The sequence below is a fragment of the Rhopilema esculentum genome, chromosome 11, assembly GCF_057945365.1.
Source record: "Rhopilema esculentum isolate cy_ngs chromosome 11, ASM5794536v1, whole genome shotgun sequence".
Lineage (NCBI taxonomy): Eukaryota > Metazoa > Cnidaria > Scyphozoa > Rhizostomeae > Rhizostomatidae > Rhopilema > Rhopilema esculentum.
Window position 1 is genome coordinate 14,270,943 of NC_142825.1, and position 21,125 is coordinate 14,292,067.

At 36.4% G+C, this 21,125-nt stretch overlaps 1 protein-coding gene across 2 annotated transcripts; it reads left to right on the forward strand.

The window, feature by feature from the left end:
- Positions 1-2,575: 2,575 nt before the first annotated feature.
- On the forward strand, positions 2,576-14,326 carry LOC135693729 (autophagy protein 5). 2 transcript variants are annotated; one of them, XM_089111241.1, is made up of 9 exons: positions 2,576-2,746; positions 8,038-8,165; positions 9,788-9,866; positions 10,668-10,745; positions 10,943-11,027; positions 11,204-11,245; positions 11,964-12,055; positions 12,583-12,631; positions 13,599-14,326. In XM_089111241.1, the coding sequence occupies exons 1-9, from the start codon at positions 2,636-2,638 to the stop codon at positions 13,787-13,789; spliced, it is 855 nt and encodes a 284-aa protein (XP_088967367.1). In that variant the 5' UTR covers positions 2,576-2,635; the 3' UTR covers positions 13,790-14,326. The 2 variants fall into 2 exon arrangements, with proteins under 2 accessions (XP_088967367.1, XP_065068357.1); XM_065212285.2 differs by lacking the exon at positions 11,204-11,245 and having other exon boundaries at positions 2,589-2,746.
- Positions 14,327-21,125: the final 6,799 nt, after the last annotated feature.

Sequence of the window (21,125 nt, forward strand, 5' to 3'; positions counted from 1 at the left end):
GTCCTAAAGTGATGACGTCAGAAAATCTATTTTTAGAATTTTTTAGTTTGGATTCCATAACCTGAAAGAGCATCATGAAATACCTGTAAATTTGCAAAATCAGGCAGGTGTATTACGAAATGGCAGAGATATGGCCACATGTTTATTCATTTGTATTTGTTGGTACCTAGCATGCGAAGGTAGTTTTTAGGACACTGAGAAGCTATGCTTAACGAGCAGTGTCCTGGTCCTTCCTCTCGATGTGACCACACCTCGTGATTCCTACGCCTGGAATTACAGAGAGCTGGCGACTCTCCCCACTCTGGGCAGTGGCGTGCTGGCAGGGGGGCAAGGGGGGCAATTGCCCCCCCTGCCGATCAAATATCAGGGGCACCAAAATGGATTTTCACGTTATAATGGCTACCGAACTAGGGCAATTTACATAAAAGAATACAACAATACTAAAAGCAGACACTGTATAAAAATCCACGATAAATCGCTTCGAAGAGAGCAAGGATCACCTTTCAACATACCACTTCTTTTTCTATACTCACTTTGATGTACAGAGCAACGATCGTCAAACACCATCTCACGCTAAATCTAAATGATTTTTACACAAAGTAGATACCATGGGCGTACCGAGGTAGGGTGTGGGGAGTGTTTTAAGGAGCCTGTCAAAAAATTTTGGCTTGGAGGTAGAAGTTCAGATAAGGCGCCATTTCATAAAAGTATTGAGAGGGTGCAAGAAGTTATGAAATACTTTCATGAAAAGAAATGCTAGGAAGAACAAGCGGAGAGATTATGTCCCAATCTGAAGAAAATTGTGTTGCATAAGCTAAAATATTTAACAACGAAACCCGAAAAATCGATTAAAACCATCAAATAGCTTTCAGCCTGTGGATATTTATTGAAGAGAAAGCTTGCGTTATTAAAAAAGTGCTTCAAAAAGTGAATTTTCCAGCAAACTGGAAGCATTAAAATTCAAAGTTTTTCTCCTTCGGCGGCAAGGGGTGCCGCCCCGGACAGTGTAGTTATATCTTGGGCTTGTTCCGATATATGGATCTAAAGGGTTGGAAGGTCTGATGATAATATGTAAATAGATGTTGTGAATCGACACAATGTATTGCAGAGGATGGTTTTCAATCCGGCAAATTCGTAGTAAACCCAAACAAGGCCTGTCTCGCTACGGCCTTGGGGCCATATTTGGAAGAAAGTTTATAGGTATTCTCAAGGATTTTCCATGAGTCTATAGTGTATTGTAAATATTTGGATGCATTTTCCGACCATCCCTAGCACGTCTTCTTTGCAAGTTGTTGCCGCCAACGATGGTGGCCGCCTTCATTAATCTCCTGAACGATCTTTCCGCCCCCTCCCTACTCCCAACCTCCCTCAATAGTAACGTTCCTGATTATCATTGTTGTACAGTTTGATGATACAGCCGCTACAACGATACTAAAAAATAATGTTAAGTTTTAACAAAAATAACATGCTCTATTTAAAAATTCTCTATCACGTCCTGTCAGTAATTACCTACCCCCTCTCCCCTCATTTGAAGATCTTACAGTACCCCCTCCCCCCATTTCGTAATCAGTAATAGAAATCTTATGAAAATTAGGACATGGGAAAACTTATCCTTTTACTTTTTGCAATATTACTCAATAAAAAATAATAATATATGTGACCATGCCCCCTGTTTTTGCCAAAATTCTGTTCTTTTCACAACACGCTATGTTGCTTTCAGAAAAACTCTTGGATCTCTTTACAATTCTTTCCTTCAACCTCGTATTCTTTATGGTATTTTGAATTGGGGCAGGCAGTGCCACTAATCTTGAACCTATAAAACGCAAACTACTTAAAGCAATTAAAACTTGTAGCAAAGATAATAACTTGTAGCAAAACTCTTTTCAAAAATCTAAAAATTCTTAATTTTGATTCTGTATACAAATAAAAAGAATGTAGATTCCTGTTCGAAAATCATAAGCAATTTTATAAATACTTTACCAAAACCTCTTCTTTTCATCATTATCAAACCAGATATTCCGCTAACAAAAACTTTTCACTCCCTTTGGTCTCAACTGATTCAAAAGGAAGTCGAACATTTTTCAAGGCTTACAAACTTGAAACGACTTGCCCCTTGAAGTAAAAGAAAATAAAACTAAAACGTTATTCACCAGAGTTGATAAACTGTTTAGCCAACTCTTAATTATGCAATTTATTTTAATTATGCAAACTATTACTTCGCATCCACATCTTTACATTTATATTATTTAATTTTTCAGTGTATTATAATTTTGTTTCTTCTTTTCCGACTTAATTTAACACTGTTTGCTTATCATTGTGGAATTATAAATAATTTTGAATATACTATATGATATAAAAGCATCTATCTTTAATTTTGACCGCTTTTAGCTTTGAAATTAAATTCAGATTTAAATGTTACATAAATTCACGTCAAACAGGGGAAAGCGGCTAGATAGCTCTAATGAGTTTTTCCACTTGTCCTACAGTTTCATTTTGTAACAAACAGTTACTGTTATGAAATTTATATGTAAATATTCATTTTCTGTTATTTAATCATCTTAAATTTAGCAGTATGTAAAAAATTGTTGTAAAATTAACCACTACACGGGAACGAGGCGAGCAAGGCCAAGCAAACATGGCCGACGACAGAGAGGTTCTCAGAGAGGTTTGGGAAGGCAAACTACCAGTCTGTTTTAGTCTGAGTCAGGATGAAATCACAACTGTGGAGCAACCAGAACCGTATTATGTAAGTGAAGCGAGCAATGCAGCAATTTTTGAAGGCATCTTTAAAGTTTCTTTTTGGGTTAAATTCGTTGGAATGATATGTATGAGTGCTGGGGGCGCTGCCTGGCGTTTCTCTGCCATAGATTCGTATTAAACAGTAGTCTTAGGTTTGCACAGAGCAAGCAAATCCCAAATGTGCTTTCAATGGCACAGAATTACAGTGATTTGAAACAATACAAGTTGCTGTTTGGTTTTCTGCCGATTTTCACTAGCGATAAAGCCCTTTTAGCAACTTCCTCCCCCACCCCGTGTTGGCTTGGTGGAGATTAAAGCAAATAATTTGAAGCATATTATTTGAAAGATAATACCCCAAGATTATCTAATATTGTTCAACTTTGCTAAAATCATGCTCAATGAAAACCGGTCAATTTGTTTTCAATTTTTTTAGTGGAATTTCACCTTATTTTCTTAAAGGTAATGTACACGATCAGTTTTTACTGATCAGTTTCAACTTCACACATTTTTTCGTCAGTTTTGACTGATCAATCTACTCGTTTACAAGGTACTGATGACCTTGTAATAATATTATTTTCCATCATGGCAGGTGTAAAACGCAGGTCATGCAGGTTGATAAAATGCAGGTTAAATCGTGCGGTTCAAGACTAGTGGCCATGGGCACAAGCTTTCAGGCTTACAGCCTATTTACGTTGCTGTTATGACTTTTGCGCAACATAATGAGGTGTTCGATGAAAGTTGACACCCGCTAATGTGTTGGGCATAATGAAATCCAGGAAAACATCAAGAACTGTTTTATCCACAAATATATTTGATATCAGCATGAATCACAAATAAATTTCGATTCTTTCTGTTCCAAGATGGCTGGAAAATGCACTCATTGAAGCAATTTTTACCACCTCACAGTACATTCTAACTCTTACAATTAGAATTGATCTATTTGATGGTTGTAAATAGATAGATTTCTGGATGTGGGTGTTATGCTTTAGCTTATATTAACCAAAATTTTCACGAGAACAAAAGGATTTTCAGGGATTTCAGATCAAACAAACAGATTTTCACGAAGAGTGATTTGCCCCTCGAAAAGTTTTTTTTCTTCTGACTATGACAGCACCTCCGCAAAGGAAGGGACCGCGTTTACTATAACAGGAAACAACAGGAAACAACAAGAAATGAATACAAATGAGAAGAAACGATAAGGAAACAATATGAAATGATTTGTGACTTTGCAGAAACGACTAAATCTCCAAAACGAAGCAAGCTTATCCATCCACGTGGGCAATGTCATCTTCGTTACAGTTGCCTAAGTTTTTCGGGCATGTCATTCTCCACCGCAATAGCTGTTGTCTTAGATGAGGCTACGGAAACCAAGTGATAATGCTTACTTATGTTTCTACAATGCTAATTTTAGCAAAAGCAACAGAAACTAAAAGAACAAACTCCAATATACTCGAGGAACAAGCTGTATAGGTTGACAATCTACTTCTTGAACAATGTTTTGTTTGGGAGCCTAACCCTGAAACCTCTATAAAGTTTCGGTAAGTTCCTAAAGCAGTTGAATTCAGGGGGAAAAAGGCTTGATTATTAGCCGAGAATTAGAATTGCTTTATCTCAACCTTCCCAGTAGCTGTTCCATGTTAATCCCAATGCCAGTGAGATTTGCTCTTACAATGCTGGCACTACATATCAGGCTTTCATAGTTTAATTCCTCTTACAAAATTACCATATCAACTTCTACTATCATAGCTATTAATGCAGGATTTCCACTTAATAAATAAAATTGTGCCGCAGTTAAAATTTTTCCAAGTGGTTTCTTCTGTTTCTTCTTGTTTCTAGTCTTTTCTACTCATTTCCTGTTATTGTAACCATGAGGAAGGGGCCTGGTCTGCGCTATTTCCCCCTCGGCGCTTCTTTCCAAAACAATAGACTTTTTTCAAAATCTTTTGCTATTATTGTTAAATTTTCTGTTGGCCCTTCCTCCCCCACTTTCCAACCTGTGTCGGAGCCCCTGTATGATAAAACGTAATACGATGGATTCTCTTGAGATCGGGACAAAATCTCAAAAACGTAGTTGTTGGGACGCAGTTCTGATGTAGGGCAGGTCTTGTTTGTTCCTATTCTTTGTTCTTGACTTTTAACCAATTATGAGGCTTCTGTTCTTATGCAATTGTTCTTATAAAAAAGAGTGTTGTTAGATTAGCCAACGTTTGCCTACTGCTGCCAGATTTTCTACCAAAGATCCGTCCGACTTCTGATTTTTAGGCAAACGGTTATAAGCTGAGATCCTCAGGCCTATGGCCACTAATTATGACCCGACGATTTAAGCTGCCTTTTGTTAACCTGCATGACCTGCGTTTTGCTCACTAAGTGTGTGTATATATATATATATGGTTTGCTTGATATTGTGAGTCTGGTGGAAGCTCAAGAAATCCAGAGTAGCTACAAGCAGGTTTCCAGCCTGACTGCAGGTGCAGCTTTCAGCACTATTTGTGTTCTGAATTTCCATTTAAATAATCTATCCTGAGAAATGAACTTTAATTTGCTATTTAATACTCTGATACAGTTTTTGACCTAGAGAAATATATTAGAAACAAGTTATGTATGATCACTTTTAACAACATTTACAAAGAAAACCCACCTAAAAATGACTCAGTGATGGGGAAATTGAATCAAGGTGTAGTCTGTTTCCATAAAAATTGAGCATTCTTCTAGCTTTACGTGAGTACCATTGATTTCTTTAGTGTAACATCATAAAGATATATTTTTAGAATTTTTATATTTTGACCATGTTACTTAAAAGAACACCATGCAGTACTTTCTAATGTGTCAAACAGGAGCGGTGCACAGAAATATGGGGTTGGCAATAGCTTCTATGATCCACTCCTGAAACGGGCATGAAACTGGGCACCAAGAAAATGCTCGATGTAAGGAGCCATTCAGTTTTGCAAGTGATCAAAAGACAGAAGATAAGAATAAAAATGCATTTCTCTAAATTAAGTAGATACTTTTGTAAAATGAACCTTAATTATAAAAAATTTAATGAATGGAGCTTGTATGCCATGTAATTTGCTAAATGTTTATGGGCTAAACTGGCTCCTGTTGAAAAAATCAGTTTTCCAGAACAAAAGATACTTTTATTTTTCATCTAAAAGAAAAACAAAATTAAGTCTATTTGAAATGTTTTGCATTGAAATGCCAATTTTATTTGATATTGAACATGTTACCACAAATAGTAGGTAAATATTGTTTTTATAAATTCTGTTCTTGTCATCCATTGCAAATTTCATTGCAAAATAAAGGCTGGGGCTGCACAGATGAGGCCACTTTTATGTGACGCTTTTTAATTGGAGGGCTAATTGCCTTTTCTTTTAGCCACTAAATGGCACGTTAATAGAACTGTGATTATATTAACACAAGAGCTGACTCTTTAATGAAACCTGACAGAATTATTATGATATATTTACATTGTGTATAGAAGTTATTTCTTTCTAACTTACTGTTGATAAGTCACCAATGATTAAACAAGACCAACCAAAAAAGTATTCTTTTTTTCATCTTCACACATCTATGGATATGCTTGATACACAGATTCACAGGATCTGTTCTTTATCACCACTTTAGGCTGAGGTCTACCCTTCTCTTTCATATCCAGATGTATCTAGTGAGTTAATTTACCTTGCGACGAAACCAGTGAAAACATCCTTAGTGATGTTTAGTTCTGTGGTTTACTAATAAGTGCTTCATGTTTTAAAGATAACTGCCGATTACATAGTAGTCTCTGGCCACATTAAGAGAATCTGGGAACTATTTCTCCAAAGCCAAAGCATGCACAGTTTTTATTCACAAAAGCAAAGGAGCCGAATCATTGGGTTAACACTAACCTGGTTGTTTCGCAAAGTCCGTGATAATGAAATTGTGAAACTATTGACCTGATGTTTGACTAAAAGCTCATTGATAAAAGATAAATATGCTCATTATGGTTTTTGTTAGAATAGAAATTTGTTTCATTCATAAGCAAACAATTTTTTTGAGTGCCTATTTATGTTAATATCACTACCCACCACCCCTGATGCCAAATCATTTAAATATGCCAATCTTATATAGATCACACACCATTGATCAATTTTTTGAACAGAAATGGCCTGATGACTGCAATCATGGTAATATTATCACATGCACAGTGCCATGTTTTGACTTATTTGTCTTTATTTTTTTTCTTTCAATATCTTTTTAATTTAAAGTAATTTTTAAGTTTCTTTTGTGTGCATTATCTTGATGGCATTTTTAGGGCCATAATTGCTCTTTACAGCCCTGTTTCCATTACCCTGTTTTTGTACCCATGACTTGTTTTCAAATGACTCCACTCTGTTTCTAGCACATTAATGGGAAGGCAGTATCTTTAACATTTTAAGGCATGCAATTACCACCAGCACGGCAACAAATTTTCATATTACCAGGACTGTGATCCTTTGGGTACTTTTAAAAAGCAATGACATTTGGGTTATAAGCCAAAAGTCCACGGAAGGGCAAAAATTGCATTCAACAATGAATAGTCAAATTTTAAAGAAGTAATTTCTCACCAAAGACATTCAAGCATTTAGAATTTACTGCACCAAAATTATCACAATGGGGAATCCATAGGTATCTCTTCATAGGGAAAAAAGTCCCATACCAGTTATCTCTGCAACAAACAAATGCCAAGAATGGAATTTAGAGACAGATTTGGCAGCTGTATATTTTGTAAGAGATATGTAGATGTTTTAGGACTATTAATATATTTCTTATTTGTATAATCACCTAGATAGTTTGTATTAGAGTGTTTGTTAGTGATTGACTTTGCATCTAGACTAGATATCACCAAAGTCAACCTTGAATTAAATTTTAATGTAAGCATATTTTGTTTGTAATGTTTATGGTTAATGGATTTTGCCCTTTTTCTCCAAGTTTTACTAGCCATGGATAAGTGTCTAGTTTTTGTATGCTAGGTTTCCACCAATCACCATGCTCTCTAACTACAACCCTACCACTTCCCTAAGTTTGATGGTAAAAATTGTAAGCCTCATGGTCAACCTGAAAATATTTCAAAGGTTTTGACGATCAAAGCAGCTCAAACCCTCCCTATATGTGATACATCTTCAGAATTGCTGGGAATGTTTGATATCTTGTTTTCAGTATTGAACATGGTTGACATTTTTCTGTACCACTGCTGTGCTGGTTTATAGATATGCATTGTTGTTATCTTCAGAAGTTTTTGCTAGATTTTGAAGTTTAAAATGAATTTTGTTTATTTTTATTGAGGTTCTTGTACCAAGGCTGAGCTATTTTCCACTGGTTGTTGACAAGATGTGTAGACATTTTCAAATTGCTGCAAATCAGAATGATTCTGATGAAATGTGGATGGAATACCAAGGACAACCTCTTAAATGGTATGTCTTCCATTTTAAGACCCTTTCTAATTAGCATCATTTTTACATGTTATTGATAAAAGTACCAGGTAAGGGAGCTCTCTTCAAAATATAGATTATTTCTAACTTATCCAATAGTATTTGAAGCATTACTACAGTTTTCATTGCCTTTCATGTTTGCATGCGAGTTTCTTTCTTGCCACTCTTTCTCGACTTCTTCTTTTGTTTTTTGGTTTTGTCAAAGTATTTCAATATTTTGAGGAGTAAAGTTATTGTGGAAACAGTCCTGCTAAGAAAATATTGTAAATGACAAAGATGTCAAATTTAGCAGGATTTAAGTAGCACTCCGTTTTTGTATAAATTTGTTTCCTAAGCGTACCCCCTTTTCCTTGATACTGCAGAAAGATGATTTACTGCATATAGCATATCATTGGTGACATTCTTGTATACTTGTTTGCTCTATTTGTTACCAAATTAGTGATGTGTCTCTTAAAAATGTGGGGACAGTTTATTTCCAAAGTAAGCTATTGGTACTGCAAGATTTGAAGATAACACAATATAGCTGAAACATATCATGCAAAGTACTTTTGGCCTGACACTCCCCAGATGAAAACTTTGGATAATGTCACAAAGATAGGCAGAAACATGTATCCAGATGTGGACCAGAAGTGAGAGGAAGAAACACATTTTTTTGTTTAATTGGTTGGCCTGTATTATGGTTAAGAAGCAATGAATTTTGTGTCGCCTTCTTGATCTTAGGTTTTTAATAGGTATGTACTGGTATTTGCTTGCTGCTTGCATTTTACAAAATAAACTACTCTCTGCTTCTTTAGAAAAAAAACATTTAGGGTTTATAACCTTTTTGCACTGTTGGCTGGGGTTATCTGCAGGGCTTTATGTTTGGGTGCATACATTGTTTATCTCTACGGTTGAATGTAGGGAGGCCATGAATTGCTAATCTGAGCATTGGTTGTAAGGGATCAATTACTTGCTCTATTGCTCAGGGTTTTCTAGGCCCTTCATACTGACTCATAAACTCTATGTAATTCTAATAAATGATGGCGTTTATTGAATTTGTAACCAAATATTAAGCAAATCATTTTTATCAATTAATGTCTAGATTATTAAGCTACTCTTGTTAAAGTGATATTCATAATATTCTTGTATTTTCTGTAAATTTGTCATATAAAACCACAAAACGGTTATTAGTTGAGGCATTAATTGGAAGGATGTGTTCATTTAAAAAAGGCAATAATATGAAGCAAGTGTTTTATTAGTGGAAATATGGTTTGCTATCTTTGACTCTTAAATCATGATAATCACAGGATATTTCATCAGTTAGTCAGGTCAGGTCTGGTGAGGTTTTCTTTAATGAGAAAAGTTGTTTCTCATCAAGTGAAGTCAGGTCAGGTCAGGGTCAGGTCAGAACAAGACAGGTCAGAACAAGTTTGATCAGGTCAAATTATGTCAGGTCAGATCAGGCCAGGCCAGATCAGGTCAGGCCAGATCAGGTCAGGTCAGGTAAGGTCAAGTTAGGTCAGGTCAGGTCAGGTCAGGTCAGGTCAGGTCAGGTCAGGTCAGGTATGTTTGTTTTGTAAGCACAGTTAGGAAAGTTCTTTCATACTTTCTATTTTTTGTTACAGGCATTATCCAATTGGCGTCTTGTTTGATTTATATGCTTCAAGTGATACATTGCCTTGGAATATTACTGTTCATTTTAAGGTATGCTGAAGCTCTTACCCTATTCTATTAGTTAGGCGCTCCAGCAAAGCTAGGGAATATGAATAGATAAAATATCAAGAAATTGGCTGCTAGTGTCAAATTTAATTTCTTCATATTTTATAGGTCTTGCACTCTTTAAAATTAAGGGCTATAGCCTTTGTCATAGAGATAGACCAAAACTATAAGAAAGTTTTTTAAGATTTGGTTTTAAAGGGTTCCTAGAAAAGTTTCTTTTTAAAAACATTGCAAGTCTAATGAGTACAACTAGCTTTTGTTAAAATTGTATAGTGCCAACTAGGGTAGAATGAAAGCCCAATTTGAAGGGTATTAAAACCATATCTAGGGTTTTAGACCTGCACTATGAATTTGTTTACTTTTTCTATATTTTCATCTGTTTTCATCGTCATTTCTGAAAAGAAACTCGTTTGTAAACAGAAGAATAAAAACATAAGGACAAAGAGCAAAAATATCTAAATTAATATATTGAGCTCAATTTGGATCTATAGAACATTATTCTTTTATACTGGAAGAACGTTGGCATCTGTATAAGCCAAACATAAGACCAAGGATCATTGTCAATAGGTTAATTTTTTATTTCAAAAATGCAGCTAAAATATCCTTTAAGAAATGTCTAATTTTAATGGGATTCACCAAGCAATTTGAACTGAAGAAATATGAAAATCTTGAAGAGTATTCTAAGTAGAGGATATCAGACAGAAATGAATAAGCCAATAGCTTTGAGGATAAATCAACTTATGTTCATGAAAATACAATCCTTTTCTTTTTATAAAAATATTGCAGAGGTTTCCTGAAACAGAACTTATCAGATGTCAAACTAAAGAAGTTGTCGAATCTCATTTCATGTCTTGTTTGAAAGAGGTAACCACCATGATTACATATTTTCTAAGTTTATTTTACGGAATTAGTTCAATTTGTCCAACAAGCATGAAATGAAATCCATGTTTTGAATATTGGTTTATTTTGAAATTGATTAAAGTAGTTGCTGCTGAATGCTATTATATCCTTTCTTTTATTGTGCAAGTTAGATGCTTTTGCATGTTAGTTTATATTTGCAGGCAGATAACCTGAAGCATAGATCACAAATAATGAATGCAATGCAGAAAAGAGATCACAAACAGCTCTGGTCAGGATTGAGTAGTGGTAAGTAAAAGGGTTGAGTAGTGGTAAGTAAAAGGGTTGAGTAGTGGTAAGTAAAAGGGTTGAGTAGTGGTAAGTAAAGGGTTGAGTAGTGGTAAGTAAAACGGTTGAGTAGTGGTAAGTAAAAGGGTTGAGTAGTGGTAAGTAAAATAATGAGAAATATCTTCATTTCCTTCTAGACACAATTCTAGTATTGCTGAGAGATGCCACTTCATTCTTAAGTATTAAATGCTGTAAATTTTATTGACAATATTTTTTGTAATTATTTCTTCTTTCACATAATATATTATTTACTAATGATTTAAAAAAGGTAGCATTATGCAGAATATAAATTGATGTTGAAGTCGAAAAAACACAGAAATCCAATTGAAAGCAATAATGTTAAATTTATTCAGTTTTGAATTCTCCCAAGCTAAAAGTGGCCTACCATATCAGCATGCCTTTCGTGAAAATTAATCGTCAGCGATAATAATGGCGGGAAAATGCGTAGAGACTTACGATCTAAGAGAAGTGAAAAGCTTGACAAATAAGGAATGGCTTCTACCGTATTTACTGGTACTGCCTTTCTTTTTGCAGTTTTTAGAGCTATGATAATTCAAGAGTGTAAGGATATTGAAAATGGAAGCATGTAACTGAGTTTTGCCTGATTTTTGGACCTTTTAGTTTGGTTTTAAAATCTTTACGTTGAAGAGGAAAATAGCGTATTTGTATGCAAACAAACTGCAATGTTCTTTTGCTATTCTAAAGCTTGCACTGGCAATATCCAAAGGATGTTTTCGTAGTACTTTTTTGCTTTTTCGTAATAATTGAAACATAACAATTTCACTTGTATAGAAATTCATAGAAACAGCCCTCGAAAGAAAAACCGTATACATACAGCAATTTAACTATCACCCTGGTGCCTTCTTTCACATGCTTTGTCTTGTTGTTCCATTTTAGACAAATTTGATCAGTTTTGGTCAGTCAATAAGCGCCTTATGGAGCGTCTCAATGGAGAAACATTTAAATATATCCCATTCAAAGTTTATCTGGTGTGTCTAAACTGTTTATTCTATTTCTTATTCAGGGGTTAATTTGCCTTTTTGCACTTCCTGTAATATTAATTTCATACATTATATATTCATGTATTGACTTGATACATTCATGCAGCTCTCAGAGTTTAAGTGGGCTAGCCTTTTTTTTGTACTGTTGAGCTTCAAAGTGTTAATTTATACTGTGATATGCAAATATTATATTCATATATGCAATAATATGGTTCGTTGTTTGGTAAAAATTGCTTTGGGAAATGTTTTCAAGTTTCTTTTATTATCTTTTAGTTTCTTTCATTTACTCCGTTTGAAAGTGACTGATAAAGAAGAGTGAATAATATATATTGAAGATGATTCGTAATGTTGCACTACGTTCATATAGAACATTCATATATTTAGAATAGTTGAACCGCACAGTTTGATGTTTGATCTAACCACCTCTAAGAAATTAGAGAGATATTTCAGTTACTGATTACGTGACGATGTCCGGTATTTTCTAAAAGATTCATACTGTTTTGAATTTCTTTAAGTCGGATCGACCATACATTCAATTGCTGTTTCGACCCTTGTCTGATAAAGGTATGCTTCTCAAACAAATGTTTTTTTGTAATTATATTTGAATCATTTAATATCCTATCCTCATTCCTATTCTCATTCAGAAGGTTCCAAATCTGACATGGTTTCATGAGACCATAGCCTGCCTCTTTTTGAATAACCCACACTTTTTGAATTAGCGGGATATATCAGTCACGCGATTCTCTCTTCTAAACATCGCAAAACAGGCAACTGCTAAAAAGCAAGAATATTGTAGCTGAGGCTTGGTTACTTTTTTAAGATATTCGTTAAAACTGGTTAATTCTGAGTCTGAATATTGTTATAAAAGAGTGTTTGCTTTGGACACGTATTTTGGTTGGTGAAATGTATTCAAAGTATTGCCTAAAATAGAACTCGATGGACGGAATTTTCGTGCGATTAGCCTGCGCGATTTTAGATAGAATCGGAAAAACAACTGCAATATTGTTGACTTGGAAGGGAGTTATACTGGTATATCTGCAAAAACATTGGCTAGAATTGACAATTAATTATGATTGGTAAAGTGGGACTGTTTGAAATAATATTATTGAATGACTGGCTAAGCGACAAGTCTGAACCGAAATGGTCCAGTTCACTTGGATATCGAACAAATTGTTTGTTTTAGGTCTTTCTGTCTTCGAGTACGGTATTTATAAGTTTTGATTTGTTTTTGTTGAATGAAGAACATTGCCACGTAAATTACAGTATTTTTAAGTGACCAAAATTTGCCATGTTTCGAGCATTTCTTACCGAATCAGCAGCTTGCCGGTTTTTCAACTGTTGAGAAAATAGAATGTTCGTAATTGGTGTTACTACTTTTTCTCTGTACTTCGTCACTTCGTCAGTATTACCAATGATTTTTGTTCATAACTCAAGTATAAAATTAAAGGCCCATTTTATATCACCTGCCTGCAAATATATTTTATAATTCTACTTCAAAATTGGAAAAGATAGAATAATTTCCGTTTTTTAGGTGAAATTTTGACATTACGAGACTTGATGAGAATTGTCACAACGAAAGTCATGGATAAAAACTTCACAGGGAATCAATGGAGAATTGTTTTACAAGGCATTGAGCCTCCTTTGGAAACTCCTGTGCAGTGGCTAAGTGAACATCTTAGCCACCCAGACAACTTTCTTCATATCTGTATGGTTGAAAATTAAGTATCAGTAAAAATATATTAAAGGGGCCTCAACAATATTTGGTATGCTAGAATTCGCGAGAACCTCTTAACTTCTTTGTTTGATGCCTTAAAATGAGAATTTCTATCGACGATTTTTTAATTTGGGTTGCACCTTGAAGTTTACCTTTGGTTATTTGTTTTCGAATGATTTGACTTTAGTGAAATTTCTTAAAATGCCTACAGGCCTGGGTGGAATAGGTGTAAGGTTTGATAGCATGCAAGCATATGTACAAATTGCGGTTGTTTAATTGAGTCAACTACGCCTTTCGAAAAGGATGTAAAATTTGAAGGTAAAGTTGTGCTGTTTTAAAGTATGGTGGCCTTGGTTGTGTTTAAAACAGCATCGTTAACAGGTGTGGAAAAAGTGACTTGGAAGTTTAAAGTTTCTCATTTCAAGGCAAATGTGAATATGCTGTTGTTATTCGATAATCCGTTCACTTGATTACGCCTCCCACTTGAGTTATTTCATATGTAATTTATTATCATATAGTTAATTTCTATTCTGTTTTCTGTGTCACGAATGTTGTTGTTTTTTGAAAGATTCCGCATATTAGATGAACCAACCCCCAAAAGAAGATCAAGCCACGAAAATCTTCTCACGAAAGCTCCCATCTCCGAAGCTTCCCTCTCAAGAAAGCTCCTCTCTCACGAAAGCTCCCATCTCCGAAGCTCCTCTCTCACGAAAGCTCCTCTCTCACGAAAGCTCCTCTCTCACGAAAGCTCCTCTCTCACGAAAGCTCCTCTCTCACGAAAGCTCCTCTCTCACGAAAGCTCCTCTCTCACGAAAGCTCCTCTCTCACGAAAGCTCCTCTCTCACGAAAGCTCCTCTCTCACGAAAGCTCCTCTCTCACGAAAGCTCCTCTCTCACGAAAGCTCCTCTCTCACAAAAGCTCCTCTCTCACGAAAGCTCCTCTCTCACGAAAGCTCCCATCTCCGAAGCTCCTCTCTCACGAAAGCTCCCATCTCCGAAGCTCCTCTCTCACGAAAGCTCCTCTCTCACAAAAGCTCCTCTCTCACGAAAGCTCCCATCTCCAAAGCTCCTCTCTCACGAAAGCTCCCATCTCCAAAGCTCCTCTCTCACGAAAGCTCCGCTCTCACGAAAGCTCCTCTCTCACGAAAGCTCCCATCTCTGAAGCTCCTCTCTCACGAAAGCTCCCATCTCCGAAGCTCCTCTCTCACGAAAGCTCCTCTCTCACGAAAGCTCCTCTCTCACGAAAGCTCCCATCTCTGAAGCTCCTCTCTCACGAAAGCTCCTCTCTCACGAAAGCTCCCATCTCCGAAGCTCCTCTCTCACGAAAGCTCCCATCTCTGAAGCTCCTCTCTCGCGAAAGCTCCCATCTCCGAATCTTCCCTCTCACGAAAGCTCCTCTCTCACGAAAGCTCCTCTCTCACGAAAGCTCCTCTCTCACGAAAGCTCCTCTCTCACGAAAGCTCCTCTCTCACGAAAGCTCCTCTCTCACGAAAGCTCCTCTCTCACGAAAGCTCCCATCTCCGAAGCTCCTCTCTCACGAAAGCTCCCATCTCTGAAGCTCCTCTCTCACGAAAACTCCCATCTCCGAAGCTTCCCTCTCACGAAAGCTCCCATCTCCGAAGCTCCTCTCTCATGAAAACTCCCATCTCCGAAGCTCCTCTCTCACGAAAGCTCCTCTCTCACGAAAGCTCCCATCTCCGAAGCTCCTCTCTCATGAAAGCTCCTCTCTCATGAAAGCTCCTCTCTCATGAAAGCTCCTCTCCCGCGAAAGCTCCCATCTCCGAATCTTCCCTCTCACGAAAGCTCCCATCTCCGAAGCTCCTCTCTCATAAAAGCTCCCATCTCCGAAGCTCCTCTCTCACGAAAGCTCCTCTCTCACGAAAGCTCCCATCTCCGAAGCTCCTCTCTCACGAAAGCTCCTCTCTCACGAAAGCTCCTCTCTCACGAAAGCTCCCATCTCCGAAGCTCCTCTCTCACGAAAGCTCCTACCTCCGAAGCTTCCCTCTCACAGACCCCACTATCTGACAGATGCTCCTCCTTTTTCAAAAATTATTGTTTTCAAGGTTGTTGTGACACCCCCAAAGCGCCCATTGTGACGACTCTGCTGCAACAGGAATTATTGATTTTTTTAGGCTTATAAATATAAATACATCGTTTTGGTCTTCTTTCCTAGTAGAACAAACGTGTTTATCATTTCTGGGTTGTTTTTTAACATCTGTCATTCGTACTTTGTAATTTTTATCTCAACAAATTGTGAAATTTGATTCATTTTTCTCTGTTAGTGATGCTATAGAGTTGAATCAGTGAAGGCTGTAATCATGCATCATGTCTTTACTTCTATCTATTTACAAAACTTATTGCTTTATACGCTATTTAAATCATATTGCTATATACGTAGCCTATAAAATATTAATCATTTCGATAATTTTTTATTCGATTCCGTTCCTTCTTTTTAAATCAAATTGATGTTTGGCACCCCAAGTTGCAGAAACGAATTAAACTATAAGATTCATTGGTTCATAACTGCTGCTTGTTATGAATGCATATGTTCAATGTACACGAAGGTAAACGAATCCATATATTGCGAATATTTAACATGCAAGGATATATGTAGTGTCCAACCCATAAAATAGTTTTTAAGCTTAGACTTTCGACGATCAAAATAATCTAAACTACTTCTTTTTATCAAAATTTTTCATGTGATACCAAAAATTTTTGGTTTCCAGGAATATCTTGTACCTTTCAGTTACTAGATTTTATTTATATTAGCAGGATCAATTTATCTTCATCGATTCCCAATTATTGTTTTCCTTTTCTGAAACAAAACAAAACAAGCATCCTGTTTCGCTGACAAGTTGAAGTTCGCCAAAGTAATTGCTCTTTTCAAAAAATGTTGTCCACTAATAACATCCAATTATAGACCTATTTCTCTACATTGTTCTTAGGAAAATGAAAAAAGTCATGTACGAGCGAGATTTCTTGTAAATCATTAAGTTCTATGCAGGGGCGGACTGGCTAATCTTTTTGGCCCGGGAAAATTTTGATCAAACCGGCCCACAAAAATAGCAAATAAAAAACTCCTCGGAAAATACAAGTAAATGTTAGTCTGTAAGGAAAACAAGTTTTTAAATTCAGTAATTTTGTGCATGGATGAATGCTGGTTAACAGAATAAGGTTAACAGAACATGTTAAATATGTTATTTGCTGACTAAAAAGTAAATAAAAAAAAAATTTAACACATTGGTTTGACTTTCTTTCTAAATACAGTAACTTATATGTTGATAATGTGATCGTTCTAGATGTCATCTAACAGGTGTTTTTCTAAGAACATTAACATAAAGGACTCCAGGTTTGGCTGCGAAAAATTACCACGTAATCTGTTCTTTATATATTTAAAGTGGAAAAGCTTCTATCACACTCGACTTGTGACAAATAATTTTCTAATCCTCCGGAAAACCACAATGATTTTCAGCAGCCCAATAATATCGATTTGTCAATTTCTGACCCCAAAAAGAAAACATGGGCACCCTTGTTGAAATTTTATCGTGTAGCACCCTGTTGGGCAGGGGATGCATTTGAATTATGATAGTATAGGCCTAATAAATTTACCATAACTTGTATGAGTTTATTGAAAGGAGCAAGAGCAAGACCCTGCTGTTTTTTGTGACGTTTGTGGCTTTTGCTTGATAAAAGAAGCTTTGTATCGTAGCTGAATCCTTTTTTAAGTCTCGCAGCTTTTCCTCACGAAATTTCTGTTCACCACCTTTGGTTGAAGTCTTGCTCTTCCCTTGTTCTACGTATGTCCTCTTCATTGCTTCAAATCACAGAGCAAATCCCTTAGTGAACTCTATATTTTGGATTTTTAAATGTATTACATTTAGCAATAGCTTGTGCTTAGGGAAAAACATGACCAGCTTCAGGCAAAAGCTAAGTAAAAAGACATCGGGGCAGGTTAAAATCTTAATCCCCGGTAAAACGACTGGACATTTTCACTGAACATGCACTGGACAAATGTCCAGCGTAAATGTTGCGTCGTTTTGCCACCTTGTCCAGTCTTGTTTAGCGATGTTGAATGTTGTTCAGTCGATTTTGAAGGTAGCCAAAAATGTTCAGTGGACAGGATTAAATTTCTTTTGTTCACTGATGTTGTACAGAAATTGTTCAGTCGTTTTGCCACTCTACTGAACATTGTCCAGTTCGCGCACGCGCAATCGATTAATGGTTTGGATTTGGCGTCAATTTATTTCCCATATTCAAATCTTCAACAAACTATCCTAGTCAACACCGCGAACGAAATGGAAACAACGTGAAAATTCAATTCGACCAATAGCAGAAAAGGCATTTTATTAGTAACGACGAGTCTTCTGATCAGATTAGCTTTAGTTCCGATAAGGAAAGCGATGTCAGAGAGCACGAAGACGGCGATTTTGATGAACCTAGCAGTCCTAGCCACTTTTCAATAATACACTCTAATTCATAAGATAACACGGTTAGGGTTATAAAAAGTGTATTTTCAAAGGTAAAGAGATGCCCTGTTGCCAGTTTTCCCACCCGCATTCTTCAACAGGGAAAAAGTTCACTGGACAATGTTCAGTCGTTTTGCCATAGCCAATATTTTCTTGATGTCCATACTCTGAAATATGAGCAATGTCTAGTGTGTGACCAGTGCAACTGCTCAGTGGTTTTGCCGGGGCTTTATGTATCGCATTGAAACAGAGATGTTACAGTATAATATGTCGTCAAGAAGGAAATACCGTCAAGAGAAAATATAACAAAATGTCAATAACATGTTCCCTGAAGAAGTGTGTTTGGGACGCTGTGACAAGCTCTTTTTCTGCCAGATTACACTAGTAGAAACAAGCACAATTTGGAAACAGAACCAAGAGTTGCGTATTTTAGCGAAACTTAAGAAGAACGGAGCCTTTCCCAAACTAGCATGGAACCAAATAAATGCCTTGTGTAAACGCAAGGCCTTGTGTAAACGCAGGCACGGAACCTAGGAGCTCCATTCGTTGTCTGTAAAAACAGAGTATGCGTCATCCGCTTCATTACATGAAGGATATCATATTTGGGAACGTTAAAGAATGAATGGCTTTTTCAAAAAGTTGAAAAATTTGGATTGATTCGTTTAAAACCGGTCCTGGCTAGGTTTGATTAGCCTCAATATATATAAAAATCAGGGGCTCATTTCTGCGTCTTCTGAGCTACTACAATACATAATACTATAGTATCACCTGTAAATGCAAAATATGGCATAATCGGGCAATGTGGAAGTTATTTAGATAAAATTAGGTTCTTTTGTAGCAGTCTGCAAGTCACGACATTGCAATTTATTACATAATAACTTCTCGACAGAAGCCAGAAATAGTTTAGTTATATTTGTAATTTGTTTGGGTGGAGTCTTGTAGACTGAGTTTACAAAAAGCATACAAATCGTGTTTTCTTGAACTGTTTCTGGTGAAACCAAGGGGCGGGGGATGCATTTCTACGATCAGACCCTTCATTATTCAATTACGTGGTTTTGTATGAAATTGTCAGAAAGCACAACTTTGTGCAAACAGTTAAGCTAGTTGAAAGGAATGATATTAATGGTTTACTCTTGTCAAAACATGTTGTCAGCAACGTCTAGTGCAAAATTCTGGACGCAAATTTACAGCCCTCCAGTTCCGACCCTGAACTCCTTACCCACAAAGCTTCAACAGAACGCAAAATCTTTATGGTCCGGTGTCCCGGTAAACTCTTTACATGGTATCATGAAAAAGAAATGGAAAGTTTAAAAAAGTACCTGAATCATCGTAGAAATAGAACCTCTAACGATCTTCATCTTCACAGCCACCATCCATTAAAACAAGCGAATTGCCTACTGGTGGATTGAAATGTCCCATGTATGGATGCACACATTGGGTTGCTCCATGCTTTAGAAGTGAGTTGCCAAAGGGTTTGTATATTGTCTGTGTTTAAGCACAATCGACAGTCAATCGTATGTGAGAAGCTGAGAAAATTACACATTTATCAGTTTGAACATGCCTCAGACGGAAATCATTTATGTACTCGAAACGATCGCAGGCAAGTGGATTGTTTAGTTCGATCAAATTTTCACTCGCACTGTAGACCCTACATAGTCCACCAAAATGCCGGATGTCATAGTGAGCATTCCTTCTGAAGAAGTATCTACTGGTGTTTTCGTTACAGCCTGTTTTTAGAATAACTGTTTTCGTTACGACAGGATCAACGACTCCGCTTTCTGGATGTAGGCATTTGCTTGACAACAGGTGTCTATAGTCTATAGCAATGTCTTTATGTTGTTTGTAAAGGAATAACCACAACTAAAAGGTTCTCTTTTGGGGAGACGAACATGGGTAACGCAACCCTTCTATCCTGGAGGCAAACAGCCTGCGCATAGAACGAGGCCATTATTATGCATCCTTTTTCTCTCCAGGAGGAGGGGTTGTTTCATTCATTTGAAGATCTTCGCTCGCTCATCTCCCAGAGATTCATTGCAACAGTCTTCAATTATATCATAGTTAGCTTGTGTATTGATGCATTAATCGCTTTAGTTATTCATTTATTTATCAGAAGATTCTATTTCATTCTGTATGAATCTAAATATGTTTTTGGTACCGCAAAATTTGAAGATGGCAGAAAATAGCGGAAATGTGGCAAACTTCAGTACTTTAAAGTAATTTTTAGATATTATAACTCTGTCTGATGAGTGCACAAATATATAGTTCCATGTAACGTGCAGACATGCTTCTATTGTATCAAATTCAGTGCACTCCTGCACTGCCATGTCAGAACAGAGAACTCATACTTGGATATATACAAATATATGTACATACGTAAATAATAATTGCTTTAAGGTTTTGGCAGAATGAATCCAATCAGTTAGAATATCCAATTAGTTAGAATTTTAGCTCTTGAAGTTTATAAAACACATAATTCCATTTTCACAAAAGAGTATTTGTTGATAGGAATTCTCTTTTACTCATACATAACCATCCGTCTAGTTGAAAGCAAAGAGTCAAAGTGAAAGGTCCTTACAGCTCCTTGGAATCAATTCTTGGACTTGTATTTTTCAATATTTTCCTAAACGATCGACAGAGAATAAAATATAATTATAAGCATTAACTCTAAAGAACGCCGATACCTTTATTACAGATTCCAAATTTTGGATGCGGCGTTCAATAGAGGGCAGCTGTTATCAGAGAGCAGCGTTAAATACAAAATGAAAAGTTTTTCAAATGAAAAATGAGATGAAAAAAGATAAAAGCAGACTTTTAACAATGCTTTTTTCCCCAAAACACGTAATAAAGATTGTGTGAACAATTTTTGAAAGTTCAGAAAA